Source organism: Mustela lutreola, chromosome 3, assembly GCF_030435805.1.
Source record: "Mustela lutreola isolate mMusLut2 chromosome 3, mMusLut2.pri, whole genome shotgun sequence".
Classification (NCBI taxonomy): Eukaryota; Metazoa; Chordata; class Mammalia; order Carnivora; family Mustelidae; genus Mustela; species Mustela lutreola.
The window spans coordinates 191854913-191874348 of record NC_081292.1 but is presented as its reverse complement, the minus strand read 5'-3'; the positions used below and the strand labels follow the sequence as shown (position 1 = coordinate 191874348).

The window sequence follows — 19436 nt, the reverse complement described above, 5'->3', positions numbered from 1 at the left end:
TACATATATATAGGTATAACTATACCTATTATATAGGTATAATCACCCTATACCCTAGGGTGATTAGGGCCAGGGAGTCTCTCTGGTATGGTGAGCCAATCTAGGAATGTTCTAAGTAGCCATCTAAGAAATGACTTTGTAATCAAATTGTATACAGGGTTTATAGTAATTTGAAATATATCTTACCGGATATGGGATAATAATGGATATTATCCCATTAACCAGTGGATAATAAAAGATTACTAAGTTTAATGGGTAATCATAAGTAGTTTCTAGATGCTTTAATGCTAGGAAGTAAGCTACTCTTTAGAACACATTCTCCAAGTGTAGTTCAAGGACCCCTGGGGGTTTTTAAAGTCCCTTTTGAGGGCCCTACATGATTTCCCTTTTTCAGTTGCATATTTATATGGGGCTAGATTTTCTTTATACTCTTCAATCATAATAATATAGCTCAATAGATTAGTATTTGCAAAATACTTAAAGTATTTCCAAAAGCTTAAAAGTATTTACAAAAGTGTAAAACAATGCCACTTTGACCCGTTTTTTTGGTAAATAGCTGTTTTTTAATTTAAAAATGTTATTTATGTTGACTTGTAAGAGCTTATTATTTTTAAATGAATTAATGCAAAAAATGAATTAATGCATATTCTAAAACTTGCAGTTTTAATTTCTAATAAGGTAAAAATCAAAAGTTATAACCCATAAAAAAGCTGAGTGTCTTAATAATTCTTAAGAAAGTTTTAAAAATGTGATTTTAATGTTTCCTTAAGAGTAAAGTATTTACTTCTCTACAGATAAGTGCAATGGATGCAGCTCCAAGAAATATTTCTCCAGGGCTTCAAAATGGAGAAAAAGGTTGGTGCTTGTGTCTGGTGATCACTTGCTATTGGATTTAAAGAAATTTCTTAGTCTGTAGGTCATTTCAGTGGCTAATTTTGAGAATTTTTTCTGGCGTAGTTGTTCTAGACTTTGTTTTCCTTCCTGTAGAGTATTGTTAGCACTGTCAGTTTAAGATTATCATAAAGTATATTGCAAGAAAATAAATTAGGATATAGAAATACATGATACATAGAGATGGCTGCTGTTAGGGGAAGAGCAAAGAATAAAAGGAAATTGGATTTTTGTTTTGCCTCTTCCAAAGTCAGCAGGTTTGACTGCAAAAACATTAGAAAGTTTAATTTATGTTTTTTATGTTACTAAAATCTTTCCTAGATCTAAGTTGTCTTTCACAGTATTTCATTGAATAACTTGGTGCCATCTTAGAAAATTTGTAGGGAAATTTCCTTAGACTGCCTTTGTAGAATATGAATTTAACTCATAATTCTTAGCATTTCTATTATAATGAATGAACTTTCCCCCTGAGAGTGAGTATGTGGTTTTTTTCCCAATGGTGTCCTGGTAAAACTGAATGGACTAGTGTTTAGGTAACTATTATGGCCAGTGGAAAAGGATATTGGATTGGAATCAGACTTGGTTTGCCAGTCACAGTGCTATCACTAAGACATGACTGTGATCAACTCATATAACCTGTCTGGATATTTCTATCTGTTTCTAAAATACGTGCTGAAAGGGCCTAGATAATTTTTAGGAAGCTAAAATTCTTTGGTTTAGGAAGTAGAAATATGAGTTGACATTTAAAAAAACATTCCTATTAGGTAGACATGGGGTCAGCATTTTTAAATGATTCACTTAAGTTTGTTTTTCTTTAGAGGATCGCTTCCTAACAACCCTGTCCAGTCAGAGCTCCACCGGTTCTACGCATCTCCAGTTGCCTACTCCACCAGAGGTCATGCCTGAACAGCTGGGGGCAGGGCCAGCTGACCTCGACACAGCCAGCAGCTCTGAAGGTGCAGTTGAAGTTACTTTTACTGACTCGATCTAGAAAAGGAGAGCACCACCAATGCTTTTGATACAATGCTTTCTTATTTCTCAGAGTTTGTAAATTATGCTTATTAAAAGTGCTATCGGGGCACGTGGGAGGCGCATTTGGTTAAGTGGCTGACTCTTGGTTTCGGCTCAGATCATGATTTCAGGGTCCTGGGATGGAGCCCCACATTGGGCTCCATGCTCAGCTGGGGAATTTGCTTGTGGATTCTGTCTCTCCCCTCCCTCTGCACACAGGCACATGTGCTTCTCTTTTTTTCTATCGTTATCTCTAAAATTTAAAAAAAAAAAAAAGTGCTATTTTAGGTAGAGCTTTTACTATATCACTTCTTCAGCTGCACTAGTTGACATATAAATATCTCAGTAACAGAATGTTACCCTGATTCCTGTTTTCTGGGGGTATTACTTTCTCGAGTCCCATAAAGCACACTTTCTTGTTATTTCCTTGTAAGAAAACAAGAGAAATTACAGCCATTTCTCCAACAACAGTGTTTCTTTCACTAATAGCAAATTTTTGCCTCGCTTCTCTCTTTCCTTGCTTTCTGTTTAAGCAGTAACTACTTAAGTACTGTAAACCTTAAAAATAACTTTTAAATTGAAATCAAACTATGATGTAATGACCACAGCACATATAACTGAGGTGAGGTGATGACAAGGAATGCTGTGGCTAAGGGCGCGCATGCTCAGGCAGTACTTACATCATGGCTGCCGCCCGGCCCCTGCAATGGGAAGCCGTCGATTAGAGGGTCAGACATAGAACGAACAGAGTGCTGCTTGGAATCAGTGCTGTGTGTGCTTCTTCACTATTGCTGCTGCTTTCATCCCCAAAGAGTCCTTATTCCTAGATGAGTAATTTTGTACCTTAATTGGTAATTATGGTGTGCATATGTCTGTGTTCCATGAATGACAAGAAATAATGTTGATACTTTATACTTCCTTTTCTTTTTACTCTTTCTGAATATTAACATGTAAGTAGCATATTTTTTATCCTAGATGTGTTTGATGGACATTTGCTGGGATCCACAGACAGCCAAGTGAAGGAAAAATCAACCATGAAAGCCATCTTTGCAAATTTGCTTCCAGGAAATAGCTATAACCCTATTCCATTTCCTTTGTAAGTATTTTAAATGTCAGTGGCTGTTGTTGAGTGGTTTTCTTTTCATTAATTTAAAAAACCTCTTTGTATAGATTTATTCTTTCCATATTTAGATAAATTTATTTAATTGTATATATACTTTTCAGTCATAAATTACACTTCATCAGGTAAAAGAGATGTCTTTTGGTATAATGTAATTTGTAGAATTATTATGTAGTAATTAATCTTCATTACATAGTAGATGAGTGGATGAAAAAAGCATTATAATGTTGCTTAGTGCTTAAGATTACTGATTCTGAAAATTGTTTATATATATATATATATATATATATATATATATATATATTTATACATATGTAACTATATATTAAAGATATACTGCTACATCTATTGATCCCGTAATCATAGAAACATACTACTGGTTGTATGTGAAGATGACATTATTGACCTGATAACTTAATGGGACATGGTACTTTTCTGTCAGTGGTGATGTATTACAGTGACCCATACAAGTTTTCATGAGATCTTGTTTGTAGGGGGTTTTCTGAGTTGAAAAGAAAATAGACTGGCTGTGAGAGTTTGTTTTTTTCCCCACTGGTTGATCTGTGTAGCCATCAAATGCTCCTCAAGTGTATCCAGAAGGTGGACATTTGTTAATAAGGACCTTTGTTCTTCACTGACTTCTGCATTTATTTATTCAGTCAATATTTAAATTTACTGAGTGCCAGCTCTGGTGCCCGAGGATGTAGAACAAGATTATTAGTAAGGAAAATCACTGCTCTTGGGAACTCCCTGTCTCAGGGAGGGGACGTGTAGTGATTCATACTACAGTCTGTGAGGGTCCCTGTCTTCTCTGCTTCCCACTCCAGTATCATAATTTCTTGAGTGGCTTATTGTCCCACCTGTTGTATGGCCTTTGCCCACACCCTCATTTTCTTCTTTAGTCATTAACTCCTTGAATTTTTCCGCAGGAAAACTTCAGACCCTCCTCCTAGCCCCCTGCCCTAGCCAGATTAGGTCTCTTTGTCACAAACTCTGTTTGTAACTCATGTTTCCCTCATGAAAAATACCACAGAAGGTGATTGTTTTTATTCGTAGGGTTACTTGTTTCTTTGCACCTACTATACTATAAACTCTACCATGCCTATTTTTTCCCACCTCTGAATTGTTAACATCTTGTCCAAGTTAGGTGCTCAGTATTAGTTTTCCTTAATACTGTGTCTCCGGTACAGTGGGTGCTCAGTACATAGCTATTACACAGATGAATGAATGCTTCTCTAGGGGTTGGAGGGTGGAAGTCCGGGCATCAAGATTGGGGTTAAAATGGTCACCCCTTTGAGTTTCCATAGGATAATAGGAAAACATTTGTGTTACATTATTTCTTGTTGGACTAATGGTACATTTTCCACAATTTCTAGAAAACTCATCTTTCAGGCTTATAGTAGAACAAAATCTTTCACACTTCTGCTGTTCATTATAAATACTTTTGGAGATGAACATGGCTCAAAGTCTTGGCAGCATGGAAAGTGTTGTTTGGAATAACTAATCCAGAACCCTCTGACTTGAAGACTAAATCTGATGATTTTTCAGTGGCCTTTAAAAACTTTTTGTTGATACATTTTCCTTGGCTGTTTGGTTTGGTTCAGTTTCTGCATACCTTTTGGTTTACTTAATTACAGTCTTATAATTGCGTCATATTTAGTTAACTTAAAATTGTCTTGAAATTTCCTTGTAATGTATTAGTGGTTTGTATATGTCATTTCCTGCCAATTTTGTTCTTACTGGTTTATTTAAAAAATTTCAACAGTGATCCAGATAAACACTACTTAATGTATGAACATGAACGGGTGCCCATTGCGGTTTGTGAGAAGGAACCCAGCTCCATCATTGCTTTTGCTCTCAGGTATTTTTCATGGGACTTTTTCACCTATGATTAGATCTTTATATTTTATGATATTTGTTAATGGCCTTATTTTTAGATATTTTATAGATTAGGGTGGAATGATTAAATATAAGCAAGAATATGTATTCTTTGGACATGGTAGCTTGTTGTCTTTGGGTCTGAAAGTGTATTCTTGGCCCAAATAACAAGGATGATTCTTAAGCAAGCTTCTAACTAAATCGACTAGGCAAGTTACTTACTTATCCTTATATCCTCTAAACATTCTATTATACTGTATATCCATTGTATCCCTTCCTTATTACGCTTACTTACTGATATAATAAAACATATTATCTGAGTATCTTTTGTACTCCTAATTTCCTTCCTGCTTCTCACATATAGCAGGTATGGTCTCCTTACTAGAGTAATGCCATTCCTATGTCTTAACCCACTCACATGCCAACAGTTAATCATGTGTCTTTAAAAAAAGCCTCTAAAAATATTTATATCTTATGTCTAAAAAGACAGTGCTTTTTAATCACAACAATATCTTGGTAGCGGTAGAACTTAGTTTAAGTATAATCTAAGATGTTTAATTAAATTCCTTTTCTGCTGGAAGGCATTGAAATGTAAATTTCTCTTTTTATATATTGGTTACAAGGAGGCTGCTTATTCTGCAAATATTTGAATATCTACAATATGTGGTATAGTAGGCATTAGATTTATAGGAATAAACAAGATAGATTTATATGCCTTAGCATTTACGAAGTTTAGAGTCTGTTCGGATTATGAGGAATTTCTTTTCTTTAGGAGATTCCATGTGACTTTTTTTTTGTTTTTGCCTTTCGGCCTTTAGGAAGTTAATATTTATTTCTTTATTGCTTAGTCTTACTACATAATAGATAGGAAAGGTAGGAAAGCCAACCAAATACAAAATTTCTTTTGTACTGTGAAGAACTGAGTATTCCAGTAGAAATCACTTTCTTCTAATGTCTTGAAAAATAATATATGCTTCTCTTGTTCGCTGACATCTGATTTATCTAAATCAGGGCTCTCAGACTTCTAGTCCAAGAGTTGGATTTTTTTCCTAAAGTTCAGTACCTTTTAATAGAATAGCACTCTCAAGTTCCTTTTCTTGCTGTTCTATTATACTAACATCTGAAGTTTTATACTTTAAATTACCTGTTCTATCCCTGAAGATGTTTGATCTAAATGTTAATACGTAGGCTTTCACAATCATTGTTTAGGATATTGATGCTGGTTGATGTGTTGGTTTGTATTTTGCATTATTATCTGTGAAGATGATCTTCTTGAGGCTTCTACTTGATAACTTTTGTTAGTTGACTCAAATATGTTTAATCATGGACACATAAAATGATTGTATTTCTGTAATGTGGAACTTATCTAAAGTATCTGATATATTTTGAAGAGAAACTTAATGTTTAAGTTAACATTTTCAACCTATTTCTACCCTAAGTTGTAAAGAATACCGAAATGCCTTAGAGGAATTATCCAAAGCGACTCAGCGGAGCAGTGCCGAAGAAGGGCTTCCAACAAACAGGTGATCCGTAATTGAGTAGAATTCACTTCATTTGGCTATATTGTTTTTTAAACACTTGTGCTTTGATACTTCAATTTTATTTTATAGCATATTATCAGTGTGAAGGTTGCTATGATACTGATGGTGGCACTCAAACTTTAGCAAACAATTGACAGAACAAAATTCCAGTATAGCAAAAGGCCTTAAACAGGGCCTTTGGATACAGTTTTCTGATACATGACATAGAAGTGTAGTATATATTGCAGACTTAAAACTTTCAGCATTTTAAATTCTTCTTGTTTTCATTTAAAAAATAGTTACTTGTGAAATTAGTAACCTACTGCTTTACTTTGTTTGTAATTTAATGTATTTGTGAATTTTCCACAATACTTAAAGATCCCAAATAGTTTAAAAACAAAACCAAACCCCCCACTAGTTCTTTTGATATATTCAATATTTTAGACATTTAGACAGAAATTGTCATAGGCTCATTATTTTGGTTCTTACTGAAGTAAGTTTTACACCTTCACTAATGTGACAAAATTTGATCTGGATTTATTTATTATCATGGTAACTAGCCTGAGAAATATGAAATTGGTATTTTCTGTAATTGTTCGACTTACAGGTGCTAAGATAGCTCTAATGAACTTGGGGAGATATTATAAAAGCCTCTGCTTTCGTATATTTTCCATACACTTTTATATTTACAGTATTTTGCTTTGTTTTTCTTAAGTCCAGTAGACATTTCAAGACTTTTTCTTCTTTGTTAATAACCTGTGTTTACATAAATTATGAATCAGATTTCGGATACTGTGTTTAGGATTAGGTGGAGAGTAGATTAATGTAGGAATCATTTTCTGTCCAAATTGTATGAAGCTAACTTTTCTTTTCTTTTTTTTTTTTTTGTTCAGTACTTTAGATAGCAGACCAAAGAGTAGCAGCCCTATTAGATTACCCGAGGTCAGTGGAGGACAGACAAACCGTACAGCAGAAGCAGAACCACAGCCAAGTAAGATTATACATGGAGGAACACTTATTATTAGTGTTATTTGTAATTATGGTTTGAAGAAGAAAACATTAAATAAGAAATGCCAGCTGGCAAGAATTTATTACTTCTGGTCTTTATGATGTAAGAAGCATTAAAAAATTTTTGTATGTCCTATTTTGTAAATATTTTGCTTTTCCTTGATCTTTACCTTATTATTAGATTTGAAACTTCTAGAAATTCATAGGTCTATACAAAAAGAAGCAGAATCTGCCTTTTTAGAGCTTTTACTTTCAAGTGAGACTTTTTAAGAAAAAGAATTTATTTATTTGGGGGAGAGAGCACAAGCAGGGGAAGGGGTAGAATAAGAGGAAGAAGCAGGCTCCTTGATGAGCAGGGAGCCTGATGTGGGACTCGATCCCAGGCCTCTGGGATCATGACCTGAGCTGAAGGCAGAGGCCTAACTGACTGAGCCGCCCAGGTGCCCTAAGAGAGACTTCTAAAAAAGTTTTCACAGTATTGTTGGCATTGTGAAAAGAATTTTTCACGGGTCCTGTCCTTTAATCCCCACAATAACCTCCTAGGAGTTATTTGACATATCCCCATTTTTTAGAAAGCAAGTTAAGACTTCTGTAACCTGCTCAAGATTATAGAGGTAGCAGGAAGTTGGGATTTGAACACAGCTCTCTGGCTTTGTCAGGAATGTGCTCCCTACAAATAACAGAAAACTCAAGTGACTGCTGAGGCTCAGACAAACAGTGTATTTTTGTAAAATAGCAATGTCCAGAGGCAGGAAGTTGCTGGCATTGGTTCAGCTAGCCAGCATTGTCATGACAAGAGAGGAGTGATTTCTTTATGATTCTCTTAAGTTTTCCTCATGATCAGAATGTTCCAGTTCATGTCTCCACTTGGAATTGAAACAAGGGAGGTAGCTACAAGCTGCAGCTGTTTCCTTTAATAGGAATAGAGAGGCTTCCCCTTTCCCCTCGTTGGCTGGAACGGAGGCTCATGGTCATCCCTCTCTGCAAGGGAGACTGGTACTGTAGTGACTAGCACTGCCCTTGTTGCTTTTATAAATCGTGATTCATTTTCTGGGGCTTTCCACACTGCTGCCCCAAACAAAATTGCAGTTCCTTCATCAAGGAACAAGATGGGCTTGAGTATTAAGGAGGCCATAATGGTGTCTGCCACCCTAGCTAAGCACATGGTAAATGTACAAGATTAGAATCATATATGCTAAGCTCATAGATCATACATAGATGATAAAAGTATACTAAACTCAAAACTAAGAATAAGAGTTATAGAGTAAGCTTTAGTAATATTTTTGGTCATCTTATACTAATTTCTGAAAAATGCTGAAAACATCTTAGAGTTTGCTGTGTTAAAATATAGGAACATAAATGATATAGAGATGTTATTTTTAACTCTGAGTTCTTGTAGATTGTAGTATTGCTCTGTATTAGTTTAATTAACTGTTGTAATAATGTAAGAATTTAGTCTTGAATTTTGTTGCTTAAGATATTATGACTGCTGGGGTGCCTGGGTGGATCTGTTCGTTAAGCTTCCAACACTTGGTTTCAGCTCAGGTCATGATCTCACAGGTTGTGGGATTGAGCCCCACTTTGGGCTGTGTGCTTGGTGGGGAGTCTGCTTGAGATTCTTCCCTCTGTCCCTCCCTGCATTGGTGCACGCATGTGCTCTCTCTCTTAAATAAAATAAATACATCTTTAAAAGAAAAAAGATTATGACTGCCATGTGAAGATATTTTGGAAAGATATTCTGTAGAATTTCTCACATTTTGATACACAGTTATCTGAACATTGCTTTTTCTTTTATATTTCTGATAATAAAAGTGCGTGGCTAATAACCCATCCCCAGACCCCATAAAACTTGTGGAATGATAGTCTGTGCAAATGAAAGTATCAGTGTGACTCATATTTATTACCCTTATATAATGGTTACTACTAACAAAAGAATGAGTTGAAAATCTTTATTTTCCACCTGCAGTGACCTGTACTTAATATATTACCTTTTATTTTTAGCCAAAAAGGCTTCTGGAATGCTGTCCTTCTTCCGAGGGACAGCAGGGAAAAGCCCTGATCTCTCGTCCCAGAAGAGAGAGACCTTACGTGGAGCAGATAGTGCTTACTACCAGGTTGGGCAGACGGGCAAGGAGGGGACGGAGAGTCAAGGCATTGAGCCTCAAGGTGTGTGAGAGGAGACCAAATGTGATTATTTTACTTGCTTGTGTTTTTATAGCCTTGAATAGATAATTCTTACAGCTGAAACCAGGGCATTCGCTCTTCTCTCATGCCTCAGTATGGCAGAGTGGAAAAAGCATGGCACTTGTAGAGTCCAACTGGCTTTAGATATTATTGCTATCACTTACTGTGTTACTAAGGATCAGAAATCCTTGGTTTCCATACCTTTGAAATGGCAAAAACAGTGTCTTCCATGGTTTACTGAGGACGGAGTGACATTAAACATGTAAAACATCAATCTCACCTTGGAACTCGTAGTTACGTACTCAAATGTTTTCATTCCACTACCCACTCAGACATTTCCTTTCTTTCCCAGTCTCTGTTGGGTTGAGGGTATTGATGTCTGCCTTCATTTTGATGTTTAAAAATATATCTACCTGATTGTGTTTGAATATGGGGTAGACCAGCCCAGTAAACTGCTGACCTGTTTTGTAAATAAAGTGTATTGGAACAGAAGCATGCCCATTCATTGACTGATTGGCTGCTTGCGAGTCGTATCGATAAATTGAATAGTTGTGGCTGAATAAAATTCTTACCATCTGGCCCTTTACAGAAAGAGTTTGGTAAGCCCTGGGTTAGATGTTGAATTAGTGGTCTAAAAGTTAACGTAATAAATTCTCATTCGTAATTAAGATATCTGTTTAGTATTCTATAGACTTCTGCTGGGCTGTAATCCTTGGAAGACATTGGTGCTTTGAAAAAATAATTTAGAAATGTGAAACATGGAGGTTCACTTCTTCTAGCTCTTGACATATATTCCAAATGTGTAATAATTAGAGTGCATCTAGCAGTAGCTTTGCCACACAAATCAAGTATAAAAAATAGCTCTGAAGTAGATACTAGTATATTTTATGTATTATATGTATATAACTTAGTATATGACAAAGAAGCCATTTCAAGCTATTGGAGAAGCATTATTCCACACACAGGGAAAACAGAAACTGATAAAGAAGTAATGGGAACTTGACGAAAGAGCTGTGTTAGTATATTATTTTTTTTATTTGTATTTTTTTATTTAAAACCAGTTAGCATATAATATTTTATTAGTTTCAGAGGCAGAGTTTAATGAGAGTATATTGTTATCAGAGGAGTCAGATATAAGAAAAATTATTCTTCAACCAGAATTCTCTATTTTTAATCTGGAAATTGCTCTTTCAAAAGGTACTTATATTTTTGTAATAGTTTATAAAGTTTGATTGTACACATAATTCTTGCTTGGGAGTGACTTGACCAGGATAACAAGAATTGACTTGTTAGTTTTTATTGTTGTGTCAGGGGGAAAAAGACAAAGTGAACTGATAACCCATTGAAAACCTTGACTTTACTAATGATATTAAACTTTTTAGATGAGGTAGATGGAGGAGATACACAAAGGAAACAACTTATAAATCCTCATGTGGAGCTTCGTAAGTATGAGATAAAATACTGTTAGTTTGGGGACAGGGACTGTAATTGAGAAAACTATTATTTAAGGCTTCTAGCATTATATTAGATAATATCCTGTTCCTTGGAATGAATATTGTCTGTGTGCTGACAATAAGCTTTACTTAATCTAGATTTAGTTTATAAAATAAACATTATTTAATATATAAAGAAATTAATTTAAATTTTAATTTATAAGGTGTAATTTAATTTCTAATGTTTAAATAATTATTGTGTAATCTAGAGCCATAGAGCCTTGACCAGGTGTCTAGAATTGTGTGTGTATGTGGGTGCCAAAAATTTATCATCTAGAATAATAAGTACAGTAAAATTTAAGATGTAAAAGTATAATGATTAAAGTACAGTAAGCAGTATAAAATTAGAAATGGGTCTTATGTTTGATTTTTCTGTAAGGACATTAGATGTTTTTCAGTCTTCCCTGAGAATCATTTTAACAGACCTGTGATAGATAGGGGTGTAAACTTAACATGAGAAATGGTATCTTGGAGAAAATGAAATGGTCAGATTTGTCGGGCATGGGGAGTGGGCAAGATGGAAGAGAGATTTCTGATTCACAAAAGGCCCTCCCCTTCTCCTTCTTTTTTTAAACACTCTGTTCATAGAATTTTCTGATGCAAATGCCAAGTTTTACTGCCGCCTGTACTATGCGGGAGAGTTTCATAAGATGCGCGAAGTGATTCTGGGCAGCAGTGAAGATGATTTCATTCGTTCTCTTTCCCACTCGTCGCCCTGGCAGGCCCGCGGGGGCAAATCAGGAGCTGCCTTCTATGCAACCGAGGGTAAGTCTTTTTAGTCACTTACTCACGGAGTTGAGTAGTAGCCATCTTTCCCCTCAGATAATTTGCGAATCCCTTGAACTGAGGTTGTATATAGTCAGCTGGCAAACGAAGTTTTCTGTTTTTCTTTTTTCTTTCTTTCTTTCTTTTCTTTTCTTTGGAGAGGATGTAGTAGCAATATTTAAAAGAATATACAGGTATGTGGTGTGCTGTTAGAGACAGACATTGATTCGATCCTTACTAAACTCTTCTGGTCCTGACTTCAACAAATGTGAATAGTAATGGAGAACTTCCAGAAGACTCAAAAGGGTTCCTCAGAGCTGATGAGACAAAGATAAAAATACAGATACTTAACCTGAAAATAGGAGGGCCAAGTCCTTCACCTCCAAAGGTTTACAGAAGATGATGACCATTTGTACTTCACATTCTATTCTCCATGCGCTGAAAACAAAATTAACCGAGAAAATGCAGCAGGAACAAATATCAAGCAAAATGTGGCTTGATAAGAGCTTTCATAACTGTGACTTACTGCATTGTTAAAGGAGTCTACGAAATTTCACTTAGTAGTTTTAAAAAATAGACTATCTAGTTAGGAATTCGGGTCTGGTACTGTCAAAGGTAGAGGCATCTTGACTGTATAATCCTCAGGAACTCTTTGAGCCCTCCATTACTTGAGAACTTTGTTCTGATGAAAATGTTCTCTGTGATATCAGAAAATCTCCCTTAAAGCTATGAAGCAAACACATCATTTGGGATGGACGTCATTGGGATGGGACATCATTTGGATATTTGGAATGATGTAGTACAGGTTACCTCAGGAAATATAAACACCTATGACACTTCTGCCTTTTAGATGATAGATTCATTTTGAAGCAGATGCCTCGTCTGGAAGTCCAGTCTTTCCTTGACTTCGCACCGCACTACTTCAATTATATTACAAATGCTGTTCAACAAAAGGTAGAAATCCCAAACCTTGGTCTATAATTAGAATTTTCTGGACTTTTTCACATCCTGAGAGTCCTGGTGGCAGTTTTTTCCATGCTAAGATAGGAACTGGACGTGTTTGGATCTCTTTTGATATTGAGCTCTGATAGAAGGCACTCATACTCTCTTTCCCATTTTTGCCAGTGAGGAACCAAGAAATCTCCAGCAGGTTGCATTTAATATGTGTGTGTGTGTGTGTGTGTGTAGAAACATTACGATTGGATGAAAATAGCTGCACATTATAATTTGTAATTTTGTTGAGACAGAAATTGGAAATATTTGTTGAGACCTGCATGTGTTGGTCCTTAGGGAGAAAGAAAGCCAGTGCCTGTCAGTGCCTGCCTAAATTGACATTTAGCAGTGATCCTCCCAGTAAGTGTATAAAGGAGTCATTAGATTTTTTTTTTCCATTTATGGTTTATTGCATATTTGGGAGGAAATTGTATGTCATGACAAAATTTGTGACTGAGAAATTATAAAGCATTATCCTTTGGGAGAACATGAAGGATCTAATATTTTTATTGGCATTGCTGTTTTTACTTCTGAGATTTAAGGGTTTAAGTTTCTTTTAAAGTCCTTTGGTCATATTAATAGAAAAGCTTGTTTGGATATTACATGGGTAGTCTAGATATGGGTATTAAATTACAAATTTTCTTGTTTAGAGACCCACTGCATTGGCCAAAATTCTTGGAGTTTACAGAATTGGTTATAAGAATTCTCAAAACAACACTGAGAAGAAGTTAGATCTCCTTGTCATGGAAAATCTTTTCTATGGGAGAAAGATGGCACAGGTAAGGATATTGAACTGTGCAAACCATTTGGCTACTGGAACCTTTTGCACTTCTGGTTCCTGAATGTAATGAATCAGAGAATAACATCTTATTCGATAGTATTAAACCTCACTTGGTAGCCAAATTGAACTTCTACATTGCCTTAGTATTATGTGGAGTTTTGATATCGAAATTATAAGTTTCCTAACACTGTTTGCATCTGGTTTTTAAACTGCTTTATGATCCAATGTTAAATTTTTGGAGTTATTTGTTAATGTATCTTAAAGTTGATTAAGTGGGTTAGTTTATTCTTCAAGTGTTTGAGTAACTGAATACCCAGGTGTTAATTCTCAGTGATGAATTGAATTACCATCTGTTTTATGTCTTGCACAATTATAATGCACGCCTTATATATAATTTTATATGTAATATATTTAATATAATATATAATATGTTTAATACAATTATATAAGTTATGATTAAGTTTTAAAATTAAATTTAAAAATCTATATAATGGTATAGGCAACAAGGAATCTTTTTTGCATTTCCAGTTCATTATATTAATTAATTATGCAACTCATGCATAAATGACAAAAAATTTTTCTTTCCTCTAGGTTTTTGATTTGAAGGGTTCACTTAGGAATAGAAATGTAAAAACCGATACTGGGAAAGAGAGTTGTGATGTGGTCCTGCTGGATGAAAATCTCTTAAAGATGGTTCGAGACAATCCTCTGTATATCCGTTCTCATTCCAAAGCCGTGCTGAGAGCCTCGATCCGTAGTGACTCCCACTTTCTTTCTAGCCACCTCATTATAGACTACTCTTTGCTGGTTGGACGAGATGATACTAGCAACGAGCTGGTCGTTGGAATTATAGGTAAGTCAGTGAGCATATGTTACTTACAGTTCATGATTGAAGCCGGAGTAAATTGAGGATTATACTGAAATTGGATTAGTCATAGCTTATTAAATATTTTCACCAACTTTCATTTGAAAATTCAACAATAGCTTTTAAATTTTAGTTACCTTCTGTTCAGTGTCTCATTTTCGTTTCATTATCTTTACCAAAAATATCTGTATTCAAAAGTTACTCTTAAAGGAAGCCTTGTGACGTTAGTAGGAGGATTAAAAGAATTAAATGGAAAAAACCCTTGGGACAGTGCCATGCAATATTGTTAGCATTCAGTAAACATTATAGAAGTAACAGTAATTACTGTTGTTATCTTTTTATATTTACTAACATAACTATACTGCTAACCTTGCTTCCTGTAACAGATTATATTCGAACATTTACATGGGACAAAAAGCTTGAGATGGTTGTGAAATCAACAGGAATTTTAGGAGGACAAGGTGAGCAGAAGTCTTGCTTATTCTTTTTTTTTTTTTTTAATATTTTATTTATTTATTTGACAGACAGAGAACACAAGTAGATGGAGAGGCAGGCAAAGAGAGAGAGGAGGAAACAGGCTCCCAGCTGAGCAGAGAGGCTGATGCAGGGCTCGATCCCAGGATCCTGGGAACATGACCTGAGCTGAAGGCAGAGGCTTTAATCCATTGAGCCACCCAGGCGCCCGTGCTTATTCTTTAAATTATTCTCATGTCTTCCTTATCAGTTAACATTTAAGAAATGGGTACTTTTTTAAATCCTAAAAAAAAATAAGCAGTTATCTCTGATTTTATCATTTCCAAAATGATAAATAATAAAGGGAATTGCATAGATGGGGAAATAATTGGTTTTAAAGTTGTGTTAAAATGCCAGAATGAAAAGTAACCCCCCGCCAAAAGCTAGATATTCTGAATAAGGGATTGTTTTTAATTAACAGTTGAAGTCTTCTAAGTTCTCTGAGCCTTGCTGGCTCTATTTGTGCTTTCACACATCTCTCATCTCTAGACGAGAGCTGGTCTCTTACTTGTCAGGTAGAAGGTGGGGAAGGGGAAGGGCGTAGAGGGAAATGGAGAGAGAATCTTGAGCAGGATCAGTGCTGCACCTGACTCTAGGCTCCCTGTCATGACCCTGAGATCCTTACCTGAGCCGAAATCAAGTTGGACACTTGACTGACTGTGCCACCCAGGAGCTCCCGGGAGCCAGTCTTTTAAAACAGAAACCCCTACCGGAAAGGCCCTGTTATGTGGCACAGTGGACACCCCTACCTCCTTTCTGAGACTGTTATGTGTGTGTGTGTTGTGTGTGTGTGTGTGTGTGTGTGTCTTTAAAGCAGTTGTCATGAAAGAACATAGCTGTTCGAGTCAGCTCTGTAACAGCTTTTTCTCTTTGCTCTTTTATAATCTTAGGTAAAATGCCAACTGTGGTCTCTCCGGAGTTGTACAGGACTAGATTTTGTGAGGCGATGGACAAATATTTCCTGATGGTTCCAGACCACTGGACAGGTTTAGGTCTGAACTGCTGAAAGGGAGCACATGATTTTGAAATGGACCATGAATGAAAGGGGCCTGGAACAAAGGACCAAAAATAAGCTACATGTTTTATTTCTTCATCACATTCACCACTGTATGCCAAGGCCTTCCCGTCCTCTGGTCGTGTGGGCTGTCTGTAACTGAAGGGTTAAAACACCATGGATTTGCACTTTGGTTTTTGATAACTAAATTAGCTGTCTTATGCTGGGAAGTTGCATGAGCATTTTTCCACTTAAGCTAAAATACAGACATATTTCAAAGGGCTAACGACGAATGTATAGTCTTTAGAGGTGAGGAGATAAGGGTGAAAAAATGGGGGGTTGGTTTTGTTAACAGTCCTGATAAGAACTAGTCCTGGATTTTGGCTTTCCAGCATCTTTTCCCAGCAGCTCATTTGACATACTCTTTACTTAGCATTTGTAGAGGTGGTGAATTTGTTTTGTGTTTCTTACATAAAAGTATAATGTTGCCTATTATCAGATTTTTCTGAAACCTTTAAAAAATTCTGAATTACTCTCTTAATGGCCAGTGAAAAAAATGGACCCAGTCTGTTCTTGTTTTATTGGGGCATTTGACTTAAATTGGGAATCCTGTTTTGTTCTTAGCTTGCCTTGTTTTTGAGTGTGCTTGCTGTGTTTTAAGTTCTGTCTTCTCTGCGGGTGACAGGAGACTCTAGCCATTAACTGTAAGCCTTCTTTTGGAGCTGTTTTTTAAGCTTGTTTATAACTTTTGTGCAATTAATATGTTCACCTGCACTTACCCACACATGCTCATATTCTAGGTTTTCCTCCACTTTCAGGGAAACAGTAAATCGGTCTATTGTGACTAACTTCCCAAAGGGAGAATTACTGAGGATTTCTTTTTTTAATGGAAAAAATAAATTAGACCTTACCCAAGATATTGGGTGAGACGTAAACACTTGCTTGTTTTCTGTAAAGGTAAAGTGTCTTTTTCAATATAAATAGCGATTTAAATGACATCTGTAAAACTAAGAGGTTTCTAGTGTGGACATCTGTTTCTTAACTTTCTGCACTAGTTTCTAGTGCAGTTCTGATTATTGAGAAATGTTAAGAGATAAAATATTTGTAGTAAGGAACTTCTTGTTTAATAGAGTTTTTGTTTGTTTAAAAGTGATCTGATATAGTACTAAACTAACTTTGAGGAAATAACAGAACGACAAATACTTCCTCATGGCTTCTCTCCCTAACAAGGGTAATTTGGGGATTTATAAAGTTTTATAAAGTTCTCTTTTCAGGCTTCCTCTAATAGCACATTTCTATTGTAACTTTCACAAAATAAGAAAAAGAAATCTGGGTACATTCCAGTTACAGAGACTGTAAGTATGTGAAATAGGAACATTTTGGAAAGTTTGCTTTAGAGAAGGAAAGCATTAGTTTGGGGTTTGGTGCTTATTGGATATGTGGTTTGTTTTGAACTAGTTAACAAGTTGACCAAGGTCTTAGGACTAATTATAAGCACTTTTTAAATAAATGTGGTGTGCCTTTTGAAACTCACACTAGAACACTAGTGGTTTTAATTTTAATATTACAGATGAGAAAAGGATGGCCTCCTGCAGAAGTGAAGCAGGTGGATGGAATGTAACGTCTCCAGTCCCAAACAACGGATTTTGCATCTCGTTTTGAATGCAAACACTGATTTGTCTCTGTTCTTTTTTTCAGTCAGGATACTTAGGATTATTTGTCCATTTCCTGCACCCTCATTCATGCACTCCCTGGGAGAAGGTAGCTTTCCTTCACTGTAGTCAGGTGGTTTCTTTGTTTTGGTCTCAATACCAAATATGTGGAGCTGGGATCCTCCTCTGGAATAATTCCTGACCGTAGTGTGTGTCATGTTGATTCAGTTTTCCCTGCCCATGACTTGAAGACCTATTTTTTAAAGCACTGCTGCCTCTTAATGATTTTGAGGCTAAAAAATTTCCAGTATAATACGATCCCAAGCTAATACTTGCTACCTTGCAAGGGTGATCTGTCCTTTTAAAATGTCTTAATGAAAGGGAAGTAAATTTGTGAGTGGTAGAACTATATATATCCTCACCCCCCGCTGCTTTTGTGGAGGCCGCTACCATAGGTATATATAAGGGACTTCCAGTGTTGTGCTCCTTGGTGTTAAGCATTGAATGACCACTCACGTCCCTTGAGTTCCCTTCTGAGGTTTGGAGAATATTGATGTTGAAAAGTTAAGACTGAGGAAGAAATCTTACTACTTTCTTCCTTAGAATAAAATAGAAATCCTGAGAAAATGGATAGTAGCACAAGAAAACTCTGTGAACGTGTTTCATTGTATAAACATCTTATTTATAAATATGAAGGGTTTTGATGCCATCAACACTTTATGGGAAAAATTAAAAAGATTTACTTTTTCTTACCCAAGTCTGCGAAAAATAAGGGGAATCGGCTATTGCAAGCCCTTTTGTAGTTTGTTGGAATAATTTAAATTTGTAGACATTCAAAATTTCCTACAAAATGCTGCTTATAATTTTTTTCTTGATCCAGCCGTGAGTGTTTTTCTAGCTTTGGTTTTTATTGGGTATTGTAAATAGGTTTGTATTGGTTTTGGTGGCATCAGTGTCTCCTTGGCATTTTACTGATTAGCATTCGGCCAAGGAAGAGTCATCTACCCGCAGAAAGTTTATTTAGCTAGCAGAATGGAAACTTGTGAATGAGCCTGGTGGTGAAACAGGTCAGGCCATTCATTGTTCCTCAAGTGTTAACATACTGACTTAGACAGTATTCAAACCATCTAGTGCAATGCCTTTTTGTTTATTTGTTTTTGTAACACGGGTGCAGTGTATTATAGAAAACAAAAATTACAATCCTGAGCAGTTTTATTAATGCTGCTGTGCTGGTTTTGTAAAAAAATGTACATTATGTCTTTTGACAGGTTTGATTTTAACTAGAGAAATGACATTGTAAATCATAATATTCTCTTTTAATTTAATACAAAGAATTCAATTAACAATATTGAAAATACTTAGTGTATTATATTGTATATATTTCTCTACTTTGGTTCTAGCTGTTTTATATGATTGACATGTTATTTAAGAGATACAACTGCTTTGACCTTTTGGAGACTTATACTGTAAATAAAGAAGACTTAAAATAACCAAGAATCAGCTTCACTCGTTTGAATCAGCTTGAATTAGCAGGCGGAGATGGCATTTGGTGCCCAAGCCTCGCCCCTCGCCCCTATCCCTGGCCTCGAAGTGTTGCCTTCTGTTTGTTCTCTTGCCCTTTGTTTCCTCATAAGAAGATTTGTCTTTCACTAGTAAATGGCCTTCTTAAGTCCCAGAAAAGAGGGTCTTAAGTCTGTGTGTTTGCTTCTGTCAATCATGGTTTCACCTTTTCTGCCCTCCTTTTCCTCGTGTGTTTCTGCTTTCCTGG

General features: G+C 35.9%; 1 protein-coding gene across 7 annotated transcripts in view; it reads left to right on the top strand.

Moving 5' to 3' along the window:
• The window catches only part of PIKFYVE (phosphoinositide kinase, FYVE-type zinc finger containing), a 78480-nt gene extending 59322 nt beyond the window's left edge, over window positions 1-19158 (top strand). For all 7 annotated transcript variants that reach the window (XM_059168222.1, XM_059168219.1, XM_059168221.1 and 4 more), the window contains 14 exons: window positions 795-855; window positions 1710-1847; window positions 2878-2998; window positions 4788-4883; window positions 6340-6423; window positions 7314-7411; window positions 9430-9594; window positions 10995-11054; window positions 11694-11870; window positions 12721-12824; window positions 13514-13642; window positions 14236-14497; window positions 14896-14970; window positions 15913-19158. In XM_059168222.1, coding sequence (XP_059024205.1) covers window positions 795-855; window positions 1710-1847; window positions 2878-2998; window positions 4788-4883; window positions 6340-6423; window positions 7314-7411; window positions 9430-9594; window positions 10995-11054; window positions 11694-11870; window positions 12721-12824; window positions 13514-13642; window positions 14236-14497; window positions 14896-14970; window positions 15913-16028 — 1686 coding nt within the window. In that variant the 3' untranslated portion in view covers window positions 16029-19158. The remainder of the gene's footprint in view (window positions 1-794; window positions 856-1709; window positions 1848-2877; window positions 2999-4787; window positions 4884-6339; window positions 6424-7313; window positions 7412-9429; window positions 9595-10994; window positions 11055-11693; window positions 11871-12720; window positions 12825-13513; window positions 13643-14235; window positions 14498-14895; window positions 14971-15912) is intronic.
• Window positions 19159-19436: the final 278 nt, after the last annotated feature.